The sequence below is a fragment of the Amia ocellicauda genome, chromosome 5, assembly GCF_036373705.1.
Source record: "Amia ocellicauda isolate fAmiCal2 chromosome 5, fAmiCal2.hap1, whole genome shotgun sequence".
In the NCBI taxonomy this organism is placed as follows: domain Eukaryota; kingdom Metazoa; phylum Chordata; class Actinopteri; order Amiiformes; family Amiidae; genus Amia; species Amia ocellicauda.
Genome location: NC_089854.1, coordinates 8,361,554 through 8,386,697, shown reverse-complemented (window position 1 = coordinate 8,386,697; position 25,144 = coordinate 8,361,554). Strand labels below are relative to the sequence as shown.

At 37.2% G+C, this 25,144-nt stretch overlaps 1 protein-coding gene across 4 annotated transcripts in view; it reads left to right on the top strand.

Moving 5' to 3' along the window:
* Nucleotides 1-22,744, top strand: part of syt2a (synaptotagmin IIa) — a 117,937-nt gene extending 95,193 nt beyond the window's left edge. For 3 of the 4 annotated variants that reach the window (XM_066703567.1, XM_066703568.1, XM_066703569.1), the window contains 8 exons: nt 2,027-2,252; nt 3,517-3,683; nt 7,470-7,601; nt 11,232-11,399; nt 14,267-14,434; nt 14,970-15,087; nt 16,230-16,363; nt 16,619-22,744. In XM_066703567.1, coding sequence (XP_066559664.1) covers nt 2,054-2,252; nt 3,517-3,683; nt 7,470-7,601; nt 11,232-11,399; nt 14,267-14,434; nt 14,970-15,087; nt 16,230-16,363; nt 16,619-16,834 — 1,302 coding nt within the window. In that variant the 5' untranslated portion in view covers nt 2,027-2,053 and the 3' untranslated portion in view covers nt 16,835-22,744. The remainder of the gene's footprint in view (nt 1-2,026; nt 2,253-3,516; nt 3,684-7,469; nt 7,602-11,231; nt 11,400-14,266; nt 14,435-14,969; nt 15,088-16,229; nt 16,364-16,618) is intronic. The other variant, XM_066703571.1, reaches the window with a different exon arrangement.
* The last annotated feature ends 2,400 nt before the right edge of the window (nt 22,745-25,144 follow it).

Sequence of the window (25,144 nt, the reverse complement as noted above, 5' to 3'; positions counted from 1 at the left end):
TCCTTTCCATTTTTTTGCTTTTGGGGATTTCTTTATTCGACTGTAACAGCAAAATAGGAGTGTAGAAAAACATTCACGTTTGTGTGGAAGATATGAAAAGCATTCTTGATGAAGATACATGCGGATATGCATGGACTGCGGTGATACGGCTGAAAGTTTTCTAGGGGGGTGGGTGGGTGGGAGTGGGATTGTATCTGTTCAAAGACGGCGGAAATTTCTCAGTTAATTATTGCGTAGTTATTTTTAACCATTCTGTTAATTTCAGCATGGGGAAATGAATCATTACCATTACAATATAAATTGTCCGAAGCATTCCCACAGATTTGGAAGCCATTTGGAAAGTATATCCCCAGAAATATGTTCAGCTCAATACAGTGCTAATTACTGCTCTTTTAATTTTATTACATACTTATTACATGTGTGTGACATGGAATGTTTTTTTTCCACACACTCTATAACCACAAATAAGGTCCAGTCCTCTCTGTACCAGACCCCATGTCCTGTGCAGTGTTTGAGAAGGTCACCATGACTTGCAGCACATATTGTGATAGTTTGGACAAAAGTCTGGATAGTCTGGATTGGTAGGACTTTGTGTATAAGGCCCATATGCATACAATAGCATGATAACACAGCACCTGGGAGTAGAACGTAGTGCTGCAAGTGAAATTGAGCACATTTCCTAGCCATTTCAGAGTCCCAACCTCAATCTCAAAGGACACCTCTGGGATGTACTGCCATGGCGAAGTGTCAAGAAACCACAGAGACCAGCTTCTCTCACTCCACTAGAGACTGCACTGCAGGAGGCTTGGCACAGTGTTCCTCAGGCTATCTATCAAGAAAATTGCAGCAGTCATTAAAAGCAAGGGTAGGCTTATACCCTATTAAACACATTGTGAACAGCTTTGTTTTGTGTTTTTTGTCAGCAGCCCCGATCCTTTGGGTTGCATAGTATACATAATGCATCTATAGCCCTTGCTAGTTACTTTGGATGGAGGGATAAAGTTAATAAATAATAGTAAAGATAATAAATATGCTTTGAGTAGTTTACTGGAAAGGAAGCTGAAGGACAAAGGCAGTTTGACAACCAAGGTTTTTTTTCAGCTCTCACCCATTAAAATGGCAAACTGTCTAAAGACATTCAAAATGACACTCAAACGATATTTTAAAGCAGACCTGCAAATTGAGTACTGCAGTCATAGTGACTACATGCTGGAGGCATCTTCATCTGTTATGAATGATTTGTCAGGGATATACAGGAATTCCAGGACTGTCCTGTAAATTCATGTACATGCGCTTGTGTATGTGTAGTATATGTGCATGTATATGTAGGCATGCCTGTATGCATATGTTTATATATACAGTATAAATGTATATACGGTTACATTTTTACATTTTTACCTGAGCAATTATTCTTATGCAATATCTGCTTGCAATAACGTGGGTGAAAGTTATTCTAGGATGGAACATTTATAACTGCTCTCATCTTCTGAATTATAAAAAGGCTTATCCTTGTGTAACGTGCAGCAGTTAATTATTAACGACCACCGACAGAATGAAGCAGAACGTTTGAAACTGGAGATGGATTAGGAGGTGGAGCAGGGAGAGATTTTTGTTTGGCTCTATTGCTGTCATTTAACTAAATCACATACAGGCATCTTTTCTATCATCTTTTGAGTTCCCTGGATGGCATTCAAGCACTATCAATCTAGCCTGTTCTAGCCTGCAAAAAAAATGCAACAATTAAAAACTCTTACCCTTTTCTGCAATCCAGCAGATTGTGACATTTAAAGCACTTGAATACAGGTAGAAAATCCAAATACTGGCTTTACAGAAATACTTTCATAGGACAGTAATTAAGAAGATCCTTGGAGATCTTTAATTTATTCAATGTTTTAGTTGTTTTTATTTTCTTGTAGAGTTCAGTGTTGAGTGTTTGGGGTCTGTCAATGTTTCAGTAACTACATATAACTTACATATTACAAAAATGATATGGTCTCTAACTGTGGCTTCTTGTCTCCCTTTCTAGGGACTGTCTGTTGCCTAGTCGTTCAGCATGAAGTGGAACTTGTTCAAGAAAAAGCCAGAGCCCATCGTGGGCCCGGAGCCCACCGGCACGGTTACGGTGGCCCCAGCCCAAATTGTCTCCACTGTGGCCGACAACTCCACAGAGTCAGAGGGGCCCATTGGAAAAAAGAACGATGTCTTTGAGGAAATCAAGAACAAGTTCTTCAATCAGATCGAAAAAATCCCACGTGAGTCTCAAGGAATCGGTAGTTGTGCATGTTGAAGGGGGGAGCTGATAATTGGAGCGGTCTTGGAAGAAACCACCTCAGAGTATGTTCTCTGGTATGGGAGAGTATTCACTAGCATCCTGTGGCTTTACAAAAAATAAGTGAAAGGATTTACGAGTGTACTGAATCTGTCTCCATCTAAAGTGTTTGCACCCGGAATGGACATTTAAAACACAACTACAGTTCTTTTGTATAATGTGAAAGCTTTTGTTTGGGGTTATCTTTCAATTCGAGAACACTAACCAAAGGAGGGAGGGATAAGCAGTATGCAGTACCATTATAACTGGCTTAGCCTCTCCCCCTTTGGGTAGTGTTCTCTTTTTCAGGTAACCAGGATTGCATTTGCAATCTATCATTGTTTTCTAAGAACATAAGAACATTAGAAAGTTTACAAACGAGAGGAGGCCATTCGACCCATCGTGCTCGTTTGGTGTCCATTAGTAACTAAGTGATCCAAGGATCCTATCCAGTCTATTTTTGAATTTTCCCAAATTTTGCTCTAAGATCAAATAAAATAAATTAATATATAGTTTTTCTACACATTTGCTATGTGCAATTCCATTATTCTGTTGGACTCCCCATTGACCCAGAGGTTTTAAGAAAAGTCTACACAATCTGATATTATGCCATGTAATCTAATATCATGTTTCTTATTGATTTTACTTCAGGTTTTGTGGTCACTGATATCTATTCTATAATTACAAAATGTTCATATCATCTGTAAGTAGATTACTTATTAAGGAAGAATGACTGCTTGCTCAGAAGCATCATAGAAAGATACTGTAATATGGTGGTGTTGGATTAATGATAAATGGAAATATAACGATCTAGTACTATGTACAATGCATTTTACTCAGTGTAGACCTAACAGTACCTAACATTGATTAAAACACCAGCCTATATATACCTACATATATAGTCTTAAATAAAAATTACGATGTCAAGAAGAAAATCATTATGTTGCCCAAGAGGAGAAAAGCAATTACTGTTTACTCCCAATGTTCACATATGTATACATAGATTCACACATCCATGAAACATGCATCACCAAATACGCACGTAAAAACACACAGGGGGAAACATTTCCTCACTCGACTAGTTGACTCTCATCTTTGTTCTCTTTCATTGTTCAGTGAGATGTTTAACCTTCACTCCGGCCTTATACCTCCTCCTCTTTCTGAGTTTTCGTTTCTATTTTGCTTCCCTCTCCCCCCTTGATTGACAGTGCCTCCCTGGGCTCTCATCGCCATCGCGGTGGTGGCTGGCCTCCTCATCCTCACCTGCTGTTTCTGCATCTGCAAGAAGTGCTGCTGCAAGAAGAAGAAGAACAAGAAGGAGAAAGGCAAGGGCATGAAGGGAGCTCTCAACATGAAGAACATGAAAGGGGGCGAGGTATGACATTCAAGTGCCAGCTTAGGTCTTAGCGACAGCAATGAGGGACATCCATCTTTAGCTCTGTTATCAGGTTGCTCCCCTTCACCCTTATTCCCTTTCTGATAGGCACTGACTTCACATTGACATCTGTCGTAGGGACCACATTAGCATTAAGACTGATTGAAAAACGGTCGTTTGATTCAGTGATCAGTGATTCTGTTCTAATTATAAGCGACAGTTTTTCAGTACTAAAATTCGATTTAAAAAAAGTTGTACCGGTTTTTCTTTTCTCCGCAAGTTTTTCCTAAATGAAATTGACATATATCTAAATCTTAATATTTCAGTGTGTACAGGTTGTTCAAATGGGACCTGTCTGTGATCGTCCAGGCATAGATAATTAATGTAACCTTCTTACAGGCTTACAATTGCACTATAACGATTCCACCACATTAGGTCTCATTTCAGATATCAGATTGAATGGATCCCCAAACATGAAACATTTCTGTTCCTGGAACAATATGTTTGTACTGTTGGGTAAATTAACCCCAGTAATGATGAGTTCCCTCTATTCCATACTGCAACTGAGAAGGAGAAAAGTGTAATTTGGATAATGGGCTTTTGGCTTTTATAAATAGTAGTCATTGAATATGTTTTAAAATTCATAGAGTTTGAAAGATTTAGGACCTCGTTCTAAGCCGGAGAAGTATGAAGTTTCGGGAAGGAAAATGTTCTGTACCCTCCAAGTTTCTTCTGTTATTATATCTTGTATTTGTGAAAAATGTGAGTGCTGTATTTTTTGTGCTTTGGGACTCATGTGAGAAATGACACATCATACTGCACAAGGGAATTACAAGTTAGTTTTGATGGAATGCTAACATTTAGATTGCTTTATTGAACTGGGTACAATGTTTAAGAATAACACTAAATGGCACATTAGCAGACAGCAAAGACTTTCAAAACCTTCAGTAAAGGATTAATGAATACGTTAAAATTCAATTTTAATATGAATATATGATAATATGAAATTTGGCTGTAATTGCTTTATATCTTTTATTATCATTATTATTAATAATGCAAATAGAGATCTGCCTTTAAGTAAAGAATACTTTACTTTAGAACAATAAAAATACACAATTTGCCCCAGAAAGCAGTGTGTCATTTCTCCATTCTGTTCACCAGTGTTGTTGATTTCCTGTTGTATTTTTCTGTGTGTCTGTGAGTTCAATCTCTCCCTCTCTCTTTGCCCTCCTCTCCTGCTTTGTGTCTTATCTGTCCACCGTGTATCTTGACTTGACTGTCCTGGACGTCTGCTTTACGGTAGGTGTACGGCTCAAAGTGCCTCTCAGACCATTTGGGAGGTTGATTATGAATGTGGGATCACTTCCTTTCTTGCAAGTTCAGTTGCTGAGGGGTGCTTGAGGGCTAAAAGAGGAGTTAAAGCTGCTTACCTCTCAACTGGTTTGATTTACCGCACAAATTGATGTGTCTTTGGGAGTAGGGAAGAGTTAACAATTTTTGCTCAAAAATCTTGGCAGTTTGACCAAAAAAAAAAGCGTAATTCTTTCAGATTGCTCCACACTATCAATCACTGAAAATATGCATGTTGAAGCATATGGCGAGGAATGATCACAACCTGACTTGAAAGTAACTTTCCATTCGGACACATGTATGGAAAAAGCTTTTTAATGGCAGATGCCCAAATACTTTACTTACTGTATATTGTACACTCAGTACCAGAAATTACAAACTAAGCTTAACCACACATGCATCTATGCAGTATTTCCATGTACCGAGAGAAATAAAAAATCACAAATGCTACACAGTTGACAGAATTGACAGAATTACTTATGTATGTATTCATTTTAATGTTCACACATTCTCAAGTATATATGCACAGAAAAGCATTATGCTTTATCCTTAGCTTTCATTGAAACCTTCAACACAAATTGTAATGAGCTCCCGCTCTCCCTAGACGTTCATACAAGCAATAAGAATCAATATTGTAATTAATGCCTAAATTGGTTATTACAAAAGCTCTGCGTAACCCATTGTAATGGGCATGAAAGGACATCTTTCAAGGTTGTCTGTAATGTAGTATAGTACGTTAGATGTTATACCGGACTGTGGATGTATAGCTCTGACAAATATGTTTTAAACACATATTGTGCACACAACGTGGTGATGTTATCAGCAAGCTGCTTCATTACAGCAGAGATAGCCAATACAGGAAGAAACAGGGCTTTTGAGTGGTTAATTTGGAAAAGTAAGATAGATGTAGGTTCACCAGTCACTGGAAAATTTGAATCAAGTCTGTGCCTCACATTAAATGTGGGTAGGATTTCTCAGGGTATTGCCGGGGTTGGGAAGTGTACATTCAGTCAGTCAGTAGACCCTGGGATCACAGACCATCAAAGCAACTCTTTGACAGTCGCAGGACTGACTCCCACAGTTCCCTGGTTGGCACTAAAGCTTTATTGGTCTTTTTAGGCATCACAGATAAGACCCAAGGTTGAATTTTTGTCTTTGGCCATTGTAATTAGTGTTGAATTAGGCTGAAAGGCTGTTGCATTTTTTATAAAACTCACTTTAGATTATATTTCTGTCACTTACAAATCCCAACAAAATATAAATAAGAAATATACAGTTTTGCATAAAAACACAACTTATTTTGTATTTTATGTTATTTTTTTGTTGTTGTTGCATAATTTGTACAGTTTTTAGCTCTCAGCTGTTGTAGTTTTTGAAAACCTACTGATGAGAAGACTACTACCATATCGGATCTTCAGGAGAACTATAGACTTATACAAGTTATTGAGAAAAGGAAAAGAAACTCAATTGTATTCAGGATATCTGCAGACATGGAAAATGTCCTTGTAATCCCTAAATATTGCAACCATCAAACCCACCCTCTGAAAGCATTCATGCTGGAGTCAAATGAGGATGAAAAAGTTGAGTTCAAGCATTCCCAATATAGACATTTCATGTTTCCTCAGAAATTATGGAAGTTATATTGATTTAGAACAAATTAACATTGATTTGTACCAGTACTGCAGAGCACACTCTGTAACCCTAATTTGTTTAGCCTCTGACAAAGGATTCAAATCCTCAAAGAGTATAGTATGTTTTTCTTTGTAGGCTTCTAGGGAAGTGATAGGTATCTCTTTATATCACTGGTAAACAAATTGTCCTGCTTCAATGCTGATTATATATTCACTGACATCTTTTGTTTCTCTTTATTTCATGAGGAAAATCGAAATGATACTTGTTAGCCAGGTTATCTGAATCACTGAGACAAGTCAGGCACACACTACATTTTGTACAGTTTGTGTGACTGCCAACAATATTTTTTTTTCTACTTGAATCATTTTTATGGAAACACCCTCCTGCGCTCCAGTGACTAAGTGAGAAAAAAATAAGCATTTTCTATAACAATAACTATAGCAATAACCTTCCATTTTGATTATTGATTCCTGTCTGCTCTGCACGTGAAAATGGAAGTGTCAAAATGAGAGCTTTGCAAAATGTGTCACGAAGGAAAGGGGTGAATCAAGTCATGTTGCCAATGCGTTTCGGGGAATGATTACATTACATATAGTTTCTGTGCTGAGAGTCCCTGGGGTACTCGGAGAGAAATGCAGGTAGGTGCCGTGCTGACTGAAGTTAAGGAATCCTATTTACGAGCCGCATGCTGTTGTACAGACTGTGTCCGGCCTTGGCGTGTGGATTTGCTTGTGTATTCAGGTCGGCTCTGACCTCCTGTCTTCTCTCTCCGTCTCTCTCTCTCGCTCTCATTCTTCGCTGCAGAATAAACAGGATGATGACGACGACGATGCGGAGACAGGTCTGACTGAAGAGGAGAAGGAGGAAGAGGAAAAGGAGGAGGAGAAGCTGGGAAAGCTGCAATATTCGCTTGATTACGACTTTCAGGATAACAAGGTATGGCCACCTGCAGAATAACAGCGATGCAGGGGATGAACTCCCTGCATGCTGACAAAGCACTCTGATGTCTTCAAAGGTGCCATATTCCTCTGTGTGATGCCCATAGCGTGTTCAAACACTACAGAGCAGCTGCGGCATTTTGTGATGAGTTTTTTTCACATGATTTGACTATGCAATTGTTTTCCCTCCTCTTTCTTTCTATATCTATTAAATTGTATTATATTGCAAAGGCTGATTTTGCGGGGGAATGGAAATGACAGACGTGTAATGCATGACTAAACACACAACTATTTCAAAATCTTTTCACATAAGACGACGGTTTTGCCAGTATTGTGTGGTACTTTGCTTACATGGGACGTCCCAAAGGCTTTTCAAGGTACTGTAAAACTGTCCAGGCAGAAATCACTTATCTCAGTGCTATGAGCAGATACAGTTAGTAGCCTATGCATATAAAAAGTGAAGTGGACATGCAGAGTCATAGCTTTCTTCATCATTTAAAAATACAAGTATGGGCCCGATTTTCAAACGTGCAATTTCCGCAAAAAATGTGTGCTGTGCAAAAATTATACGACTTTGCCAAAATAGGAGAGATATTCAAACATGGCGTAAATCTTTGCCTGGCATTGGAATATAGCATTATTTTCCTCTTGCGCAAACCTGTTTGTGCCTCACAAACCCACATCCGCCACTCCACAGTGCACTGTTATTCCCACTGTTTGATCACAGTTTTGCACATTTATTGGATGAATGCGCCCCGCAAACATCATGCAAAAACTTATATATATAAGTATAGGATATATTCAGTCTAATTAAGGCTTTCACACAATTCAAATTTGATTGTGCTATGTGCATGTTTAATGTCAGCCTGGAATACATTTGCATATCATGAGTGGCATGTTTCACGTTCTGTTATTTGTACACACACGCACATGCACACACACACACGGGCGTTTCTGGCCAATCTGGCACCCTAGGCAAGATCTCTAAAAATCGCCCCCCAAAGACCTGACGTCCATGAATTTAAAGCGCGACTTCTAAATGTCTGTTGGCTAGCTAACTAGACACTAATCGCTAGCTGCAATGCTAAAAACATAGCTGGATAGCTGGATGGCGCAGCAGCTCTGACAATGATTTTTTTTATATAGTTTTTTTTTTTATGATCGATTAATCAATCAATCAATTTTTATTTGTATAGCACCCTTCGCAGGGTAGCCACAGAGCTCTACAGACTGGTAAATATACAACAAAGTACAGCAAAATAAAATACATAAATACAATAGTAATACAAAGTAAAATAAATAAATATAGACCTGTAAACAGTTTACATGATCTAAAATAAAGTAAGTGAACATTTAAATAAATAAACCATTTAGGCACGGAGGAGAGAAAAACAAAAAACTCCCATGGATGGCATGTAGGAGAAAAATGAATCTCTGGGGGTCCACTGTCGAAATTTGTCAAAGGGAAAATTTTTAGTGAAAACACTGTTTTTATAATACTTAAAAATACATATATATTGTTTTTTTTTGTTTATTTTTTGGGGGGTATATATTGTTTAGGGCGGGTGGGGGTGGGGTAGTGCCCAATCGGCACCCCCCCTGCAGGAGGCGCCCTAGGCGACCGCCTAGGTTGCCCATGCCTAAAAACACCCCTGCACACACACACACACACACATATATATATATATAATTCGAAATCACATCTGGCATCAGTCCACATTGTGCAGTGGACTCGAGTCTGGACACAATCCCGAATGCAGACCTCCTCGGTAATATAGTATTGCACACCTCTATGCCCTTGACAAACAGCGAGGCTCATAAGTGTAGTGTTGCAGCACAAACACAATATTGGGGACGTAGTAGTAATACATATTATCCAGTACCCATAATTGTCTGTATGTATGGAGGTCGCCACAGACTTAGATATTATCTTATTGGGTCAATTGCAACAAACTTGCAGAGTTAGTACGGAGCTCTGTACTAAGTTGCGTACTAGCTAGTATGGAAGTATTGTGGGATCATGCCCAGCTGCGAACTAAAGTTAGTACCCATTGCAATGAAAAAAGAGGCGGTGCAAAGTTGGAGAGTAGCTGATCTCCAGCTTTAGTACCATACTAAGGATTACGTTTGTTGTTATGCTATGAAGCAGGAAGTGAAGTCAGTGAAGAGGCCAGGCCTCGGCTCAAACTAGCAAACCTGAGCAGAGTGCTGGTTGTGACATGCTAATGCTGCTGCTCTTTGGCAATGCGAATCGAGTTCAAATGCGAATTCCATATAATACGAAATAATGATACATTTATTTTAGTACCATAATCGATAATACAATTTCTGCAGACATTTTTTGTGATTTATATATGTATATATATATGTATGTATATATATATATATATATATATGTATGTATATATATGTATATATATATGTATATATATATATGTATGTATGTATGTATATATATATATATATATATATATATATATATATATATAATGTAATAATTTAAACTCAAAACGCATTTATGGCACAAAGACATATAGCTAAAGCTAAATTCCATTTCCCATTGCACTTTATTTCTATAAACCCAAAAATATTATCTAGACTTAACATTTAATAATTTGGTCTGAATTATTTTGAAGAAAATAAGGGGTGTAATGCACAGGTGGAGGTTTGGACCTGGCACCTCCCACACCACCACCCACCCACTGTACAGAGCTGCGGTACAATACGACTGTAGCAGGAATCAAGCATTATTTCAGCCACTCCCCCCATTTTACGCCATGCATACAGTTAAAGGGTGAACGGTGCAGAATGGATTGCGCTGCGCAAAACGGGGTTTTGAATATTGTTAATAATGTGCATTTTTGCGCGATAGCCATGTGTGCCCCGAAAACCCCTCACAAACCCTACGAATATCTAGCCTCATGTCTTTTCAAAACTAAGTACTGGTATTGCATACATTATTCAGAATGCTAAATTTTTCCCAATGGGTTGCTTCATATCCTTTGGAAGCAAGTGACATTTTCAGCAGGTGTCAAATGGCATACATGCATTTGATTTTTGAGTGCTTTTTTGCTGCTACATTGCAGCTGGGCAAAAATAAGTCTCCCTCTGCTACTATATTCATCTGGAATATGAATGGTACCACATAAGTGCCAGATTTGTGAAAGATTTACTGATCAGACAAAACCAAATTGCTTCATTAGAACCAAACAAATTGGAGGCTTGGACCCTTCACACAGCTGAATTGGATGACAAGAGCACTACAAAATGCAGTCTAGAGAAAAAAATATACTCGGATGGGTTATGCCAAACGCTCTATTGTTTTCAATAACACAGATTGCAGCTTTGTGTTTGAGCATCTGCGGATATCTTTGTGCACTAGGTTTGGACTCTGGGATTGGCACGTGGGTTAAAGTTTGGAATCCATTTGGACCCCAGCACTCAAAGGAAATTCAATTATTGGCCACCGTGTGTTTTGTCTGCTGTGCGGTAGCTGTCTGCTGTAACAGTGCTGCAGTGGGATTTTGTTAAAGGTCTGCAGGCAGCAAAGGGGTTTTTATTGGTTAGTGTATGAGGGCTTTTCACTGCCCTTCAGCTCACCTTTGACCTCCCTGTTATTTCTGTTCAGCTCACCGTTGGCATCATCCAGGCTGCTGATCTCATCTCCATGGACATGGGCGGCACCTCGGACCCCTACGTGAAGGTCTTCCTCCTGCCCGACAAGAAGAAGAAGTACGACACCAAGGTCCACAAGAAGACCCTGAATCCAGTCTTCAATGAGTCCTTTGTTTTCAAGGTAATTGAATCTTGGATCTAATACAGTCAGTTAAAACTTGGATTCATTATACAAATGCTCAGGATAGTTTTTTCTTTTCCATATAAAGTATGTATAGAATGTTATATTTGTTTTTTGTTTATTTTTGCAGCCTTTTCCATTTCTTCATAAATTGGATACAGCAAAATCTCATATATAGAATCAAATGTATATTGATGCGATTGGGAATAGTGAGAGAGCCTTTCAACTGGTGAACAAGTCAGGAGCTAGTTACCTGAGACCATTTTTCTGACAGAAATAGCAGCAGTTGAACAGCACAGTCCTTTGCCACAGTTGGTTTGTTACTCTAAAGTGAGATTCCCCATCTGCCTGGCCTGTGGATTCTCAGCTAGCAGTAACTCTCCATTACTTTTAAGCAGCAGCAGGCTCAACACTTGATAACATTGCTCTGACCCTGCATTCTCTCTGCAATAGGGAATCATAACCAAGGATTTTCTATTTGTCTTGCTTCTCATAACTTCCCATTGTATTTCCCCATATTGTTGTGCTTGTGCCTTATTGTGTTTGTGTGAAGATTAAGGAGATCTGAGGTTTAACTGAGATTTGTGTGTAAGAACTCTGTGCATGATTTATGGTATGCAGCACAGAACAATCAAGAAACAGTGATTGTACAAAAATCTTTACTGTGTTATTATTATTAATAGTGGTATTAGTTACCTGAAATTGCTCAAATTCAGTCTGGAAATTCAAAAAGTTAACTTGTGATAAAGATACATAATATAGTGTTTAGTGGTATAAAAATACATAGATTACTTATGTATAACTAATAATTAAACATATGTTTTTTAACTGGTGTCCTGTACTGGACAGCTTTAAGTTGGGCTGTACTTGTTTATAGGATGCAAACCAGGGAAATGTAGAGAGAGAGTGTGTGTGCAGGTGTGGTCTGAAAAAGTTAATTAAATTTAAATATGGCAGTAGACTGTGATCAGAGATATATTTGGTAATGTCTTTAGACTACCATCAGTGTTGAGTTGAAAAAGGCTTGTGTTAAATTAATTACCTTAAAATCCCTAAGCTTTTCAGTTTGAGTACTTAAAGATTATGAACGTGAATATATAATATATGCATGAATTAAGATCTAGATCCAGGATATTTCCAATAGTTTGTTCAGTGGTGTCTCAGTGCATCAGCAGCTGTTTTGGTAGCTTCGTGATTAGCTCTTTTTTTGGTGATCAGTGCTGTGCAGTGCATTACAACCACTCTGGGATTGAAAAGCCTTGCTTGGCCAGCTTCAAGCAGAGAGATTTCAATCTTGCCTGAGAGAGAGAGAGAGAGAGAGAAAGAGAGAGAGAGAGAGAGAGAGAGAGAGAGAGAGAGAGAGAGAGAGAGAGAGAGAGAGAGAGAGAGAGAGAGAGAGAGAGAGAGAGAGAAAGAGAAATCCAGTTAAAGAATAATGTGCCTCCCTCTGTGCTGACACAGCAGTCTATCAGCGAGATCAAGTAGCAGATTTTTCAAGGACACCGTGACTGTGCTCAGCGCATAAAATGGAAGACAACGGGGCAAGTCTCACCTAACAGAGAGCCACTGTGGTTGACCATTTTATTTGTAGCACAGTTTGACTTTTGTTAGCGCTGCAGCACTGAGCCAGGAGGCTGCCACGGCATCTGACTCTCTTAGGTCACATATTCCGTATCTTGGAGCATCACTGACAAATATCCACTGACTAGATACCATGTATCAGTAAATCTGATCATATTTGCAATGTTATCCTGAAATGTTTACACATATATAATGATCAATCATATTCAAGTGTTTATTTTACTTATGTTATTTATTTATTTTAATAATTGGTACATAAGATAGCTGTATTGGTTTTCTCAGCATTTTTAATACCCAGCTAAGAAGGCAACTCCCCAAGCCATGTTTAATCCATGCTAAAGCCAAGGTCACTTGCTTGAATATTAGACAAATAACAGTCTGGAAATGTAGGTTTTGTCACACAAGAACACTAATGTAATAACCTTAGTCTTCACCAGAAACTCATAGAAATGTAAATGTGAATCAAACAATGGAGTCCTTAGGGATTTTTCCTACTGTTGGACCTCACTTATGATTCACAGGGGTTTCCAGACCCAAATTAGGAGTGATGAGGTAAAATAAAAATAAAAATCTCTGAAGAAAAATGTTAATCTTAAATGGCATTTAAGTGTTAAATGTGTTAATCACCTTCCAATTTTAATGTTTCAAACCCGATAATAAATTAGGCCAGTGTTTTCCAATTATCCTCGAAGTGACTTAATTAATATGTTGTTGGGTCTCATGGTGTGCACGGGTTCCAAGTCATCAGTTAAATCAAACACATATGCTAAAATAAGTATTTTAATTGGTTTATGCTACATTGCCAGAAACACCCCATTCATAATATTTGTTTCAGATTTTGATATTTACCCATGCATTTCTGTTTTATATATATATTTCCAATAATTATGTGTCATGCATGGGAGCATTTTAAAACCACATCCTCAGTGTTCTCCAAAGACATTCACCTACAGTGGATCTTTGAAACAAATAATTTCCATTTTCAAAAAAGCTCCATTGCTTTCACAGCATCGTATAAATCAATGCTGCACTGTTAACTTATTATCAGATACAAGTATGCCAGCCAGTGAACCATATTGCTTAATTTGATCTGAACACTAAAATTATTAGGTTGCTTCCAGGGGAACCATATGTATTTTCAAGTGTTTCAGTATTTTTCTTATTTACTATGATATACTTTCTGTATAACTTTCCCATATGAGATTTGGCAAGAGACATAAGCACAATACATTCTCCGGTGCAGTGAAGCTTTTTTAACCTATTTTGGTGATGCATTTCTCTTGCAGATTCCCTATCAGGAACTTGGAGGGAAAACTCTGGTGATGGCCATCTATGACTTTGACCGCTTTTCCAAACACGACATCATCGGAGAGGTGAAAGTCCCCATGAACACTGTGGATTTGGGCCAGCCCATTGAGGAGTGGAGAGATCTGGAGAGTGCTGAGAAAGAAGAGGTCAGTCAGCCTTTAAAACATTGCGCAACCCATAGTACTCCAGTAAAAGCCTTCACCCAAAGTACAGGATGCGTGCTATAGCCTGGATCAAGCTGGTCTCGGTCTGATTGCAGGGGCTCAGCTGTTTAAATTTATATTGAGTATCACGTCACGACAATTAAATTCCTCTCATGAGTGATGGGAACTGTTCTGCACTTATTTGTCATACTTAGTCACGCAAACATCTTTTCAGTTAAAGACATTGTTCAATTGATCGGCGCCTAGGAATAAACTTCAAATCAGTGTTTTTTAATTACAGTTACATTTTAATTTAATGACCTGAATGTTTCGGAAAAGCTAACAAGATCATCTTCATGGGGTAATAAATACACATGCAATTGTTCCTTGGGTGATGAATCTCGTTAGTTTTCGTTGACAGCCCTTTCAGAACAGGAAATAGAGCACTGCAGTGTGACAATGAAGTCTCAGGTTTCATTAGATGCGATTACTCTGTAAGGGCCCGTCCCTTTAACTGTGTGTTACTCTGTTTGCACAGCCTGAGAAGTTGGGGGATATCTGCATCTCCTTGCGCTACGTCCCCACGGCTGGAAAACTCACTATTTGCATTCTGGAAGCCAAAAACCTCAAAAAGATGGACGTCGGGGGGCTGTCTGGTAAGAGCCCAGCTCCATTATGATTTAACAGAATTCCAAGGAGATATATATATATATATTTATTTGTTTTATTAAAACTTTAATAAACTTTGTTGAGCCTAAAGTAAACGTGAAACAGATCCATAACCCAAACATGTAACATGTAACTTACATAAAGACAAACACTTACAAACAGCAATCAAGTCCAAAGTCTACAATTCAATCATTGAATCCAAAGCTCATGTGCCAGAGTTCATTACCAGTCAGTTCTCTTTCTCTCTTTCCTGCCTCCTGCCTCCTGCCTCCTGCCTCCTCACTCTCTTCCTTGCCCTCTCTTCCTTGCCCTCTCTTCCTTGCCCTCTCCTCCTTGCCCTCCAACGACAAAGTCTGCCAGCTTCCTGCTTTTATGCAGGAGCCAGCCAATGAGGAACAGTTCTGCATGTCATGTGCTTCCACATCCTACTGCATGGCCTTTGATTCTCTTTTGTATTGTTCCCATCCTGACAAGTTTTTCAAATTACAAGTCTTCTCTAGGCTGATGTCTCTCCCAGCTATAACAATGTTTATTTGTATTGTGCCAGAGTCTGGATTATTCAGTTTGATCCTCTGCGGACAGACAGTATTAATTAAACCCTAATCACAGCACCTTGTCTATGTCTGTACAAGCATTGCAGTTATTGAAGCAATGCACTGTTATTGTCATAGACACACACATCCTTGTGTGTCAGTGTTGCTTCTTAGCTCAAGGCATATAACATTTGCAAAGGTGAAAAACTTTTTGATTCAGAGAGAGACACAACTGTATATTATTACTGTAGTGTAATTATGTACACTTAATACTGTGATGTGTACTGAAGCCTTTTGTCCAGTAGTTACATATTACCCCTTGATACAGACGCCAGGCTCAGATTTCAGATCAATATTAAAACTATATAACTATATAACTAAAAGTATATATCAATACTACCACCCCCTCCCACTTTACACTATCTGGTAAAAACATTAATACGTTGGGATGCAGATAAAGATATAAATACTTGTGGATGTGATATTTGCGCAGTACATACAGTGGATAATTTTCAATTCGTCAAATTCCTCCATAACTGCCAAGTGTGTGACCTTTTCAGAGACTGAAGTTGTTTGTTATCTCTTCCCCAATCTAGATCCCTATGTGAAAATCCACCTTCTGCAGAACGGCAAGAGGCTGAAGAAGAAGAAGACTACTGTGAAGAAGAATACACTAAACCCCTACTATAACGAGTCCTTCAGCTTTGAAATCCCCTTTGAGCAAATCCAGGTATTTCACTTTGCTGCACATTCTCAATTTGTCCATGCAAAATCTTACCCAGAGTTTCTGCATTCCCTGGAGTGTCCAAGCATTTCTTACCACAACCACAACCTCGAACTCTAACCTTAAACATAGACCAAACATATATACAGACCAAACTCAAGCATACATACATACATTCACAAATAAATGAATGAATACATCTCAGATGATGTATATACAGTTGTTGCTCTCAACTCAAACGTTTTTTCTTTCTTTCTATAGAAAATTCAGGCAGTGGTCACAGTTCTGGATTATGACAAGATTGGGAAGAATGATGCTATTGGTAAGATCTTTGTGGGCTGCAACGCCACGGGCACAGAGCTGAGGCACTGGTCCGACATGCTGGCCAACCCCCGCCGACCCATCGCCCAGTGGCACCCGCTCAAACCCGAGGAGGAGGTGGACGCCGCACTGGCAGCACTGTCAGGGAAAAAGTAAATGCCTCACTAAGCTAAACTACTAACTAAACAACAATCTGACACTGCATGATATTAACAGACTACCGATACCACAGCCATGGTAAAACACTGAATCAAAACGAAAAAGAAAAGGAAACAAAAGAAAAACAACATGAATTCTAATTTTGAACAAAAACCTTGAGCAATTTCTGCAATTCACAACGAAATTCCTGTACAGTGAGCAGGTGAGATGGATATATCTGTTTGCTAGTGTACGTTTAAAATGCATTTTAATTTTGAAATAGTGAGTCACGTTGTTTATTTGTTTTCATTTGGCAACTGAGGCAGACAGATTTTATGCTAACAGAGAAAATAATATGGTGGGGAATATTCAGCTGCAGATGATACATGCATTTTATGGGTATAGCAGTAAATATGGCATCTTCACCTTCTTGCTTCTTGTGTGAAATATTATGCCAAATGTTCTAAATGCTTTATGATGTTTAGGTAAGCCATACAGGCATTTTCACTCAAAAGGTGTCCTTGCCAGGTCCAAACCTATGGAAAATCGACTCGTGTTCATGCAGAACCAGTGTTTTGTATCGGTGCTCTCCATCCGTGGGGGGTGGGTGGGGGTAGAGGGGCTGGGTAGAAAGAAATATATTTAGTTAAAAACAAAACCTTACAAAACAGTTAACCCTTTAACATATGAAAGAAACGTCAAAGGTAAATTCATAGTTTGCTGATTGTGACGGAAGCTTTGACTGTGTGCAGAACAGAACAGAACTCATCAGAAACCCAACAAGTAGAAGAAAACTTTCTCCGTGCATTAGTGAAGTATTCTCTTTTGATGCATTTCTCCACTTCTTGGTTTTGTCATACAGTGTGAAGATATTGACTTGCACAGATACGCTTAAAGAACTGTTCATATACATAAAACAAAAGGATCAAATGGTTTAATCACAATGCCAAGTATCTTCTCTGGACACTAGGTGGAAACTTTGTATATCCAGGACCGTCCCAACATTTTATTATTGTTCTCCTCTGAAAAGCCAACCCCATTACATAGGTTAAGTAAACCTTCTTGGTACATTTATTTTTAACTTGGTTGTTCTGTTTTAAAATACCACAGTTACAAGCAATGCCACTGAAAACAGGCCCAAATTTGTCCCATTGATCAAGTGCAACAGTTTTCTATAGGGTAGTCAAGTTGGAGGCAATATTTATCTGTATTTCCCAGCATCAGAAATATGGTTTGGGTTTTACGTATTAGAAAAACAGCTTATAAAATTGTATATTTTTTTAAAGGGGTGGGAAATTTATTATTTATTGTATTTTATTGCATAACCATGTCTTCCACACCCAGGCAGTATCAGAGTAACTGGGTGGACCCATCTTCATATGGACTTTTGCAGACCCTACAACCTAATAGTTTTATTAGGTGTCTATTTTACTGCCTGCAATCTACCACCTCCCTTTTCAACACCACCGGGTCCAACTCCATGGCTTTTACTTTACCTTTCATACAGCTTTACTAAACTAAGTTGGTTTATTGAAAAAACAAAACAAAAAACAAGCTAAACAAGTCTATTAACGTCACAAAATGAGAAATCATCATCTTTACAAGCAAGAGGGCTTTGCACATGGGTTTCAATGTTGATTAATTTTCCTTAAATTGTAAAAAGAAAATGTTTCTCAGAATTAAAATCCTAAATCCTTAACTTCAAATGACGTACACCTTTTTTAGGGTTCTTAGAGAACATGTGTTTTCTGGGAATAAATTAAGGAATGTGAGCAACAAAGTGTTTGTTGCCACAGCACTTTATTGATTTATTATTATTATTGTATTATTTATTTAGTAGGGTTGGAATATCCTCTGTGATGTATATGCTTGTAGATAAGGGAAGCCATTTATTTTGATAAGCATATAAAGAATGAACTATTACTAACCGAACTCAGAAGGCCAGGGAAAGATACACCTTTATGTGTGCTTTTAATGTGGATTATATGCTGCCCTCTTTAATATTTGTTTAAGCAAAGGTTAATAGTCTTCTTATTTTCAAATAATGGTTTTCTACTAAAATAATCCACATCTGAGCTGAGTGCAGTGTGTGCCTGTGTTTTAAGTCTGTATCAGAAGGAATCACTCCTTACTATAGAAACATCTTTGAATCTTTACACACTTCTAAAAGAAAAGGTGAATGAATTTGTAATCAGTTGTTACATTGACAGATTGGCAATAGGTCAGGAGAGCAAAGAGATATCCTTCTCCTCGGTAGATAATCTCACACAAAGAATACTTCATTAATTGTATCCAGTTGAAATAGAGAAGATGATGGTGGGTTTGGGATGTCCAAGCTTATCCTAAAAACCATCGGAAAAAACAATAAGGTTAATAGGTCAAATTCCATCATCCATTTTTGTTTTTAATAAAAATTGAAAACTAAAAATGTCTTTTAAAGCAGTGCATTTAACTGAAAGGACCCATGAGTATATTGAAATGTACTTTTGTGACGTTAAAAGCCATGATATATATATATATATTTATTTTTACTTGTATAGAGAATTACTGTCTGTATATAACTCCATGGCATAAATGGATTAGTGAGATGCAGACTTAGAACACTACTTAATGCGTAGATAATTCATTCTCAGTCAACCCTTCGTAGAGAGATCCTTCAAGGAAAATGTTTCTGGCCTTGAACATTAACTTTTTCATCGCGCTTCCCTCAGTGGTACTTATATAAGTGAACACCATAACAAATCCATGGACACAGACCATTTTGTTTATTCCCTCATATATTACTTGTCCTGTAAAATAGTATCATGCACCTTTTTGTTTTCTTCTACCAGTGCAATAAAATCCTTTCTGATAAAGACCAAGCAGAATGGCTGAATTTAGATTCAAGACAAATCATGGCACACCCTGGCAATATATTGTGAATAAACTGCCACCATAAATGTATTTCTGAATACTAAACTCACTATACCTTTCTAGATATGCTTACAAATAAATGGGGGTTGAAATGACAAAATACCAGAATATCTGGGACACAGGGTTCAAGCAGAGACTTGAGAAGAGATATATCCCCAAGAAAAGGGTAACTCAGCATAATTTGGAAAATCAGATGCAAGTATCTATAAAAGATTGGTGGAAACCTTGTTTTATTTTATAATGTGTTCCACTGAGGTGAGCAGAAGGTAACTAATAGATATCTTGCAGTTTTTTCCAGTACCAAGTCACTGTTTCACATTTAACGGAGGGCTCCCCAAAAGTAAGATGGCTTGCCATGAACTATATTTATAATTATGCAATACAGCCACAAAAAAATGAACACTAAAATGTAATAATGTATGTAATAATAATGTAATAATAATTTAGAATTTGGGAACATGTATTATTCATTTAATTCATTCATTCATATTTTATATTATTGTTTATTAGCCATGTGAGCCTTGTTTTTGTTCCAAAATCCAGAAAATCAATAAGTGAAAGACAAGGAACAAACACAAACAAAAAAAGATATCCAAATCCATTGGTGTGTAGTTTTGCCTATATATATACATAGATCAAATTTGTTAATACTTGCATGTTTCTATACAGTACTGTAAATAGCAGCATGTTTTAAAAGAAGCAAAAATCTACTGTGTATGTGTGTGTCATTCGTCATTTTAATAAATAATAAAAAAAGATGCACTGACTGTATATTTTCTATATGACAAAAAAAGAATCTGTATTTTCCATGAATGGGTACGGGAAAGAATGTAAAATATAGATGAGTAATACAAATATCCAAATTCTTATCATGCCTGTTGTACATGTGAAAAAGGGTGTTGTGTAGTGCAGTGTGAATTGATTTAGGAAGATAATGTAGCCGCATGCTTCTGTCAGAACAATTGTTCAGTGTGTTTCTTTTCTTTTCTGTTTGTCTGTAAAATATTAAATATTGAAAAATGTACATATATACAGGGGGGCTCCAGGTTCAAATAAACAATCTTTTCACATCAATGACCATGAAAGCAATACAGCAATACATAAGTATGTCCAGTCTTGTTTTGCTTTCCCAGTATAATTTATAGATCCACAAAACCATTTTACAGTTTCTATTTTATTATTTGAAGAGCTGACCATCACTGTTTCTTCAGATTCAGTATAAAAGACACTGAAGGACATTTCAGTGCTCAGTCACCTTTTTTGTTTTGATTGTTGGGCTTATTGATTTGACAACACACCCTTCATAACCTTTCAAGTGACTGCTGGAGGTTGTATTTGTTCTCCTTTTGAACTTGAAATTTTGACACATGAGATTTCAGCCTACTCCTCTGTCTCTGTAAACTTGGCATCTTGTATGTACCTGTATACTGTTCCAATATGAAGAACACAATTCATAAAAGAGAGGCATTCATGCAAGTTTTTGAGGTCAGAAAGTTAAGCTTTGAGGGCCTGAATTGAAGAGCCATGTTTTTAAGAAACATAAACTTGAAATAGTTTAAATGTCCAGTCCAGCACCTAAAAAATATTAAGTAATGCTTATTTGAAAAACATTACATACGTTAAATTGCTGCTCTGAGTTACTGGACAGTAGGCTTACTTTTAACCCTCTACCCAATATATTGATATTTATATTAATATGTAAACCTAGACAGTTCTAAAACTTTGTTAATGTATTATTACATATATATAATTTTTAAAAATAAGCTTTATATCTTTCTTCAAGTGTAAGCTCCCAAGAGATTATTACAGCCCTGTATTCCTCAAATTGTTTTCTCCTAGCTCTTTGATGGACAGATATGCTACATATACTAATATGTTTAATTCTATAAAGCATATAACTCTAATAGAAGATAACAAGTATAATTACCAAAGGAACAGCACAAGCAATCTACATAATTGTTCTGATTGTAAAAAAACATAAAAATGAAATTACTAATTTAGTATGAAGGCTGACTGCATCACAATGGATGCATCATGCATAATAACTTCAACAAAACTAACCCTGCTCTTTGCTTCTGTGTCTGATTTCATGCCAATACCTACATTTATAGAAGTCCAACTGGCATGAGGTAATGCAGTATGATTCTTTTTTGCTAGTTTTGTTTCAGCCTTAAGTACAAACCTTCTGTCCCAGCAAAGTGCTGTTGAAGTGCCACAGAGAGGAACAGAGGAGGCACAAATGTCCCCTGAAACTTGGAGCCCCCTCTGAATATCCTTTTCTAAAGTATTTGTATTGTGTGTGAGCTAAAATATTCTATTTCCTATGCTATAAGCCACGTTTTTCCAAGCTTTTGACTGAAAACTATATGTGTGTGTGAGTGTGTGTGTGTGTGTGTGTGTGTGTGTGTGTGTGTGTGTGTGTGTGTGTGAATGTTTGTGGGTATATACAGATTGTTAAATAAAAAATTTAAAAAAGCCATATGACTTGAGCACTAACAACTTAGGGCTCAGCAGTGTAGAGAAAAAATACTTGTAAAAGAAAAACATTGTTATCATGAATAGCTTCAATATTCACATTCGTTTCTCCTTTCATTTCTATGTTTTTGTAAGATGTTCGTATTTGGGGTAACAGCAGTGCAGAAGAATCGCAATGTCTTCTGCTTAGCCCAAACAAAGCATATGTGTGTGGAAGAGGCTGCTTGTATTTTATTTAGTTTTTTTATTTTATTATTATTTGATACCAAATGCTTAATTCCTGCCAGATGTAAAGACTATTTTGATGCTAATGTGTACAAGGAGGTTAAGTCAAAAAACAACAACTATGGAATTATATTACATGAAGTCCACTAAATGTTTTCCTTGAGAGACATAGATTGTATTCATTTATTGCTTGTGCAGAAAAACTGTGATGGTAGTATACTGCTGATACAAACAAAAAAGAATGACTGTATTACGCTTTGATGTATGTATACTTGTCGGGCTGAGTGCAATTTATAAAACATGGAACCCAATTGACTTCATGTTTGTCTGTGATTTTGTAGGGTAATTTTGTATAATTCATGCTTTGACTTCTTGGCTCATTCTAATTATGAATCCACCAACTGTGATGAAAATAGTCTCTTGACTGCAGAAATGAAATTGATGGCCGATGGATTAATTGACTTGTTGTAATCAAACTATATATATAATATAATATGCATTCAAGTTGGGATTTGTATATGATAAAATGTATTTAGTATTTATTAATATGGCTCCGTAATCCATATACAACCAAGAAAAATACAAGGCACCGATAGTTATTTTTTGGTTACAGTTGTTTCTCTGCATTTTCTATATTTGTCTAAAGGGAAGACAAGTTAATGGCCCATTTAAAATAACTGCCTGTATCTTGTATGGCTCTTTCATTTAATGTTATATCCCCCCCTGCTCTTATAATGTAAGTTTCAATAAAAACCTTAGGGTGGTTTATTAAGAAGATAAAAACTATGATGCTTTCTATTCTATTATTGTTTATGTATTGGAAAAGAATAGAAGAAATAGCTTATGAATAGAAATTAAAGATTGTTATCAGGTGTAGGCAGGTTAGTAGGCAAAATACATTTAATGTTTGTATGTCTTTGTACTAAGACACTAACAAAAGAAAGGTGGATTTGTTATTCTTATGAGCATGAAGTGTTTCATATGATGGAGTTGTATGTTAGCTTTTGGGGGGAAATGCAGCATAAGTCTTTTAAGATGTAGTCCCAATGTGAATGACTACAAAAAAATACCATCACCAACCTTTACTTCAGTTTCATCTGTGTACCAACAGCAAGTGGTTTATGAATGCCTGTGTGTTCATTATTGGTATTGTGAATGAGGATAAAGATGTTATATCCCCTCTGAACAGATGTGCTATAAAACGTAATATATTTTATGGGGCAGGGGCGGGGGGGTGGGAATGGGGGTTAAGTTTATTTTTTATGAAATCTAAGAAATGGATCTCTTTCACAGGAGTGTAACATTTTATATAGATCTGGGGAACTCAGACAATGTAAAGCTCAGAGGACCACATGGTAGAAATCTGTTGAATCTTTAACAGCACGATTCCAGCATCTCTACGTAGAGATATATGTTGTTACAATTCTGCTGCTTTGTTTAAACCTGTCTTTTCCAGAACAAGATCATAATAGTTATTGAAAGAAAGATCTTGTGTTCTATACTATTATCCACAATAGAATGTGTACATCCAAGATAATCTTTTTTTTTGTTCGTTTGTTCTTTGGTTTTGTATTCTCTGTGGTATGACTGGGCTCAGTTACCTATTGATGTGATTTGTTTTAAAATGTATTCTTCAGCTTTGCTCTTCGTCTACTGTGATCACTTTGTAAGCATTGTACATCGATACTTAGAATGCATAACACATTAGGACCAATGGAACAGACATTAAGCTTCGATCATATGAATTAAAGACTGCAGTCAGCTACATCTTGCCATTACAAAATTGAACATAAAGGAACCAAGGTCAGCCCTGAGAGCTCTCATGGTTGTTTACGCGACTGGCATTGAACTGCTTCTTCGATTCCACCACATGGTGGTTTTGTATAAAGAATCGCTTTGTTCCCAATGCAATATCACCCACTGCTGGAAATACCAGTATTAAAATTGCAACTGTCTTTCATGTCATCTTATAAGTGGTTCCATATCCTTTTAACAGCTGTAAAATAATATTCCAAAGAACTGTTTATTTTCTTCTTCTTCTTCTTCTTCTTCTTCTTCTTCTTCATTTTAACGGCAAGAACAAAGTTCAACCTTGTACTTGATTTTCCTGTCTCAATGTTGTGGTATGTGTTCATGTCAGTATTGTACCTTCTGTGGATCGCATGCTTTATCCCTTGAGGGGACACTTTGCAAACGTTGCTCCCGCAACCACGAACCCCCACTACCCTGATATTATTAACATCAATGCATCAGCAATCCTTGTAAAGACTTCAAGGGAACCAAATACGATGAATTATCTCAATACAGATTTATCATATATGTTACCAGCTCTGTACTGAAAAAAATAGGAAATAAAGGCCTTTTAATTATTTGTCTGTGGTGCCTTTTGTGTGCGTGTGTGCATGAGTGCTGACTTTACCGGTGTGTAAGATATATTTCACCTGGAAATCTTAATCAAAGCTTAGACTGTGAACAACTTTGAATTCTTTCAAATGGTTATATAAAACTGTTGAACTCATATATTATGCTTCTATTATAAAAGGGCCTGAAATATGGAAAGAGTAACTTGAGTAAGTGAGATTATTGCAAAGTCATTAGTTTGAACTTCATAGCTTTGGTTGTTCTCATCTCACATTGATAATCTTGAGTTAATTCTAGCTAATTAAAGTATGTTAGTTCTTTGGAATTTAAAGGACAATCCTATACATCAGTATT